At 51.9% G+C, this 6,005-nt stretch overlaps 1 protein-coding gene across 1 annotated transcript in view; it reads left to right on the forward strand.

Annotated features, from left to right (window-relative positions):
* Positions 1-6,005, forward strand: part of PTPRA (protein tyrosine phosphatase receptor type A) — a 24,793-nt gene that overhangs the window by 9,950 nt on the left and 8,838 nt on the right. Inside the window, exons 6-11 of the mRNA XM_057369315.1 lie at positions 156-292; positions 2,051-2,141; positions 2,581-2,657; positions 3,518-3,554; positions 4,637-4,734; positions 4,877-4,996. Of these exons, the coding sequence (XP_057225298.1) occupies positions 156-292; positions 2,051-2,141; positions 2,581-2,657; positions 3,518-3,554; positions 4,637-4,734; positions 4,877-4,996 (560 nt within the window). The remainder of the gene's footprint in view (positions 1-155; positions 293-2,050; positions 2,142-2,580; positions 2,658-3,517; positions 3,555-4,636; positions 4,735-4,876; positions 4,997-6,005) is intronic.

Below are 6,005 nucleotides of genomic sequence, written 5' to 3' on the forward strand. Positions count from 1 at the left end.
TGCAAACACAACAGTGATGACGCAGCCCTAAAAGCGGCGATCCCAAAAGCGGCGATCCCAAAAGCGGCGATCCCCGCGCTCCCCTGGGCATGGGTGGGCACTGCTGGGCACAGGGGACAGCTGGTGGCCCCTGTGACCCCCAGATGTCATTGCAGAGCCACAGAGCATGCCCCTGCTCGCCCGCTCCCCCAGCACCAACCGCAAGTACCCCCCTCTGCCCGTGGACAAGCTGGAGGAGGAGATCAACCGCCGCATGGCCGACGACAACAAGCTCTTTCGGGAGGAGTTCAACGTGAGTGAATCCATCCCTGCCCTCAGATCCCACTGCTCCTGCCTTCAGATCCCACAGGCTGCCCTCTGATTCACGTTTGGGATGGGATTTTGGGGGTTTTCTCCACTATTGTGTCGCTGTGTCTGCGGTGACGGGGACAGTCCGCTCGCTGCAGAGAACAGAGGGGTTTTAGCAATCAGCACTTCAGGGTTATATTTTCCTACAGTCAGGAATGGTTTTTCCATGTCTTGGGGTCTTCCAGAGCTTCCCTGCTGGTTTCCTTTCAAGCTTTGCCTCCCTTCTCCCAGTCTTCATGGCTTAAATCCACAAACACCCAGAAATACAGAGAAAGTATTGTATTTCAATGATTATTGTATTTCAATGAGCTGTTAACCCTGAAACACAGTGATGACAATGGGTGGGACAAAGGTTGGCCTTCAGCTGTCAGGAATTCAGTTATTGATCTTGTCCCATAATTCCAGAGCATTTCTTCAGGGATGGCTACAACCTCTTCTTGACATTGCTGAGCTCGGCAGCTTGTGGCAATAAATCTGTTTTGCCTTGTTAATTAAAAAATAGATGAGGATAGAATAAAATAGGATAGAACAGGATAGATTCATTAAGGTTGGAAAARCCCTCTGAGATYWTCAAGTCCAACCACTAAATCATGTCCCCAGGTGCCACATGCACACGTTTGTTGAACACTTCCAAGTGTGGGGGCTCCACCAGTGCCCTGGGCAGCTGTGCCAGGGCTGGGCAATGCTTTTGGGGAAGAAATTTTCCCAATATCTGATCTAAACCTCTGATAGAACAGGTTGAGGCCGTTCCCTCTCCTCCTGTCCCTGTTCCCTGGAGCAGAACCCGATCCTGCTCTGGCTGTCCCCTCCTGTCAGGGAGTTGTGCAGAGCCACAAGGTCCCCCCTGATCCCCCTTTTCTCCAGGCTGAGCCCCTTTCCCAGCTCCCTCATCAGACCTGTGCTCCCAGCCCAGSTCCAAGATACAATACAGCACCACGAGAATGATGAAAAGATTAAAAAAAGCCACTTGACTTTGTCCAGCTGTTGCACGACTCAACCCCCTCCTTGGCCGTGCTGAGATGAAACCAAATAGGTGCAACCAATGCCCAGGGAGGGCAATTTTTAGTGTTATAAATTGCCCTGGACACTTCCTGCCATCCTGTCAGCTGGAGGAAGGGATGGTGAATACCTCCAGAACATTCCCTGCGTGCTGTTCCAAGGGAATGTGGAATAACAGTGCTGGTGAGAAACCTGAGGACAGCGTCCCCTGTCACCCCAACACCCTCCCACCAAAGTCCCCTGGTGCTGTTCCTGCCATCAATGGGTGGGCTGGGRCCATGGGGGCTTAATCAGGTCACAATTAGCAGCGCTGTTAATGAGGGAATCTCAGCAGGAGCCTGTGTGGACAGGAATCAGGAATGAGCTCCTTGGTGGGTTCAGCTGGAGGCTTTGCTGCCACCTCGTGTCTGTGGATCAGGAGATCCAAACAGCTCCTTTCCTAAAGGATTGGCTCTCTTCAGTCCATCCCAGCTTTTTTTTTTATGGTCACTCTGAGCTCCTTTTTTTAATGGTCACTCTGAGCTCCTTTTTTAATGCTCACTCTTTGCTCAGAGGGGAGGAGGAGCTGCTGCTGGGGTGGAGATGAGGACTGTGTGTACACATCTGTAGGGTCAGGATGCTCTGATGTGGAATTTTTCAGCACRTTGCTCTTCCCATGCCTTGAAAACATCACAGAAAACCCTTTTTTTTTTTGCCATTTCAGGCTCTCCCAGCGTGTCCCATACAGGCCACGTGCGAAGCTGCTTCCAAGGAGGAGAACAAGGAGAAGAACAGATACGTGAACATTTTGCCCTGTACGTAATCAGGGATGGGGGAAACACTCAGGGGTTCCTGGCAGGACCCCACATTTGTGGTTTTGGGATGGGCAAAGGCACAGTTGAGGGAATTCCAACTCCTAGGTGGGTGGCTGTGTCTGCTTTAGCTTTAGGAGGAGCTCCCTGGACTCCTCAGCAGCCAGGACACCGTGGAGAGTGAAACAGATGGAAAATTCCAGAAGGGACAACTCCTGCCTGGTGGCATTGGCAGTGGACTGGCTTGGGGTGTCCTAAGATGTGCACTGAGCAGAGGAAAAATGACCTTGGACAAGATCCAGGACCTCTGTGGGTTTAAGCAAGAAGAATTTGGGGGCATAAAGATGTTTTTGCAGGGGACAACACCTGGATTGTCACCGTGCCAGGTGCCAGCAGAGTGTCAGGGGGTTGTCCTTAAAGCAGAATTTTCATTTTCCTGCAGATGATCATTCCAGGGTTCACCTGACTCCTGTGGAAGGGGTCCCTGACTCCGACTACATCAACGCCTCCTTCATCAATGTGAGTTTTGTGATTGGAAGGGAAAATCCCAAATCCCCACCAGGAGCAAAGCTGAGCTCTGGAAAGGGCTGGGGAGCCACTGCTGCTGCTGCAGCTGGGGATTTCTGAGCAGCAGCTGATGAATCACAGAATTATTTAGGTTGGAAAAGCCTTCTAGGACCATCAAATCCAGCCATTCCCCCAGCACTAAAACACATCCCCAAGTGCCACATGCACGTGGATTTAAATCCCTGAAGAGTGTGATCATTGGTTTTTCCCAGTTTGCAGGGCTGGGTGTGGGAAGGGGATGAAGAAGAAATCAAAAAATCCATGGAAACAACATTGCCCTGCCCTGCTCAGAGCAGGGTCCTTTGTGGTTTTCATGGTGTGGCTCAAAYCAGCAGGAAGGGTCATGTGAGAGGTGGAGGCACACGAAGCAAAGCAAAATTCAAATTTAATTTATTTCCTTTCCTCCCCAGTAAATAAAACACACAAAATCAGTCCCCATGAGTTCTCCAGCCCCGCTTTCCAGGGATTAGTGCTGGTTTTCATGGGGTGCTCTGGCTGCAGGGTCTGATCCCTGTGAAGGGCTGTCGGGTACCACTTTAATAGTGCTTTGTGCCAACAAGTGGGGTCATTCCTGCATTATGTGTGTGGGAAATGTTCCTTTGGGAAATCAGCCCTTTGCACAGGGATTTCCCATTATTCCAGCCCATCTTTGGTGCTGATTCTCCCCTCAGAGGCTGCAGCCCCTTCTCTGCACAGGGGAGAACGAGCAGCAGAGCAGGTGCTGGCTCTGTTTTTTCCTGAAGTAAATGCATTTTGTGACTCTTGTGTTAGAGAAATGTTCACTTCTCTTCCTTTTTCTCCTTCTCTTACAGGGGTACCAAGAGAAAAACAAGTTCATTGCTGCACAAGGTAAATTTTTGATTATTCCCATTGCTCTGGGCTGGGTCCCTGTGCTCAGTGGATCTGTGCCCTTCTAACCACAGCACAGCATCCTGCAGAGCTCCCCTGCTCAAAAGGAGGCCTGGCTGCTCCACAGATTGTCCCCAAAATKATTTTCCCAGTCAAAGAGCGGTGCTGGATGTGTTGGTGGAAGGAGAGAAGTCCTATCTGTGCAGCCCCCGTTGCTGGAGGGTGGTGTGACCTCTGAAAAAAATGCTTAATTAAACTCATCAGATTAGAATAATGGAATKGTTTGGGCTGRAAGGGACCTCAAAGCTCATCTCATCCCACCCCTTGCCATGGGCAGGGACACCTTCCACTATCCCAGGTTGTTCCAAGCTCCATCCAGCCTGGCCTCGGACACTTCCAGGTGTGGAGTAGCAAGAAATGTCCCTGTGWTCTTCAGAAGTGCAAACACATCCCTAAAACCKAAATTCCCACTCACAGGGTCAGGGATCACATCATCAACAGGATGTTACCTGCCCATGGGAGTGTTTTTTATTTCCTCTCCTGCCTTGCCAGTGGCTCAGGGCATCCCTGGCTGGTTTCCCTGGCTCTGGCTGGAGAAGGAGGCTGGATCAGGTCCCTCAGCACTTCCAGGCTCAGGTCAAGCTTTGGCTCTGCTCTCTCTTGGCTCCCCCTAAGCCTCAGGCTTGGCAGGGGAGTGTGGGCTGAGTTAGCTCCRTGTCTGGCAGGCAGCAGGGAGCTATCCTTGTGCCACACCAAAATGAGTGGCTAAAACCCAAGATCCCAGTGGGACAGCCACAATTTCCCTGGGTGACCTTGGGCAAGTCCGTGCTCTCTTTGTTTGTTTTCCTCTTCTTGAGCTAAACATGGAATTCCTGTCCATAAAACACATCCAAAAATTSCAGCTATTGTGTGATAGGATCATTCCTTAAATCAGACACGCCCAAACACCAAAGCATCTCCTGTGACATCTTGGCAAAAAAAGTGTTGGATCACACATGACGTGTGACCCCACACGCTGGGGTTTGGTCCCAAATCACGAGAGCCTGACCCCAAAGAGGACATTCTGTTTTACCTTCCTCCAGGACCAAAGGAAGAAACAGTGAATGATTTTTGGAGGATGATTTGGGAGCAAAACACAGCGACAATTGTCATGGTGACCAACCTGAAGGAGAGGAAGGAGGTAGGTGGTGCCAGAAGGGCTGGGATTTCACCCAAATTGGGCCAAATCCGGCACATCCTGTGCCCATGGGCACGTGCTGGAGCCACTCCCATGCTCGTGAGGGTGTGCAGAGCTCACCTGCACCCTTCTTCTCCCCCCACAGTGCAAGTGTGCTCAGTACTGGCCGGATCAGGGCTGCTGGACCTACGGGAACATCCGAGTGTCYGTGGAGGATGTGACCGTCCTGGTGGATTACACCGTGCGCAAGTTCTGCATCCAGCAGGTGCAGGGACCACCTCTCCCACCCCAAACCCATCCCATCTCATCCCTAATCCCATCCCAAATCCATCCCATCCCATCTCATCCCAAATCCCATCCCAAACCATCCCACCCACTTCATCCCATGGATCCCATCCCATCCCATGGATCCCAACCCATCCCATGGATCCTATCCCCTCCCAAACCCATCTCATCCCATCCCATGGATCCCATCCCATCCCATCCCATCCCATGAATCCCATCCCATCCCATCCTATTCCATGGATCCCATCCCATCCATCGTATCCCATCCCATTCCATCCCAAACCCATCCCACCTCATCCCATGGATCCCATCCCATGGATCCCATCCCCTCCCAAACCCATCTCATCCCATCCCATGGATCCCACTCCATCCCATCCCAAATCCCATCCCATCCCATTCTATGGATCCCATCCCAACCCATCCCATCTATGCCATCTCATCCCATCCCATGCATCCCATCCCATCCCATGGATCCCATCCCATCCCATCCCATCCCATGGATCCCATCCCATCCATCCTGTTCCATCCCATCCATCCTATTCCATCCCTTCCCATGGATCCCATCCCATGGATCCCATCCCATGGATCCCATCCCATCCCATCCCATCCCATGGATCCCATCCCATCCATCCTATTCCATCCCATCCATCCTATTCCATCCCATCCCATGGATCCCATCCATCCTATCCCATCCCATCCCATGGATCCCATCCCATCCCAAACCCATCCCACTCCATCCCATGGATCCCATCCCAAACCCATCCCACTCCATCCCACTCCATCCCATGGATCCCATCCCATCCTATCCATCCCATCCCATCCCATCCCATCCCATGGATCCCATCCCATGGATCCCATCCCATGGATCCCATCCCATGGATCCCATCCCATTCCATCCCATCCCATGGATCCCATCCCATTCCATCCCATCCCATCCCATCCCATTCCATGGATCCCATCCCATCCCATTCCATGGATCCCATCCCAAA

This window comes from Malurus melanocephalus, unplaced genomic scaffold (genome assembly GCF_030028575.1).
Source record: "Malurus melanocephalus ecotype Western Australia unplaced genomic scaffold, MMel_1.1 scaffold_107, whole genome shotgun sequence".
Classification (NCBI taxonomy): domain Eukaryota; kingdom Metazoa; phylum Chordata; class Aves; order Passeriformes; family Maluridae; genus Malurus; species Malurus melanocephalus.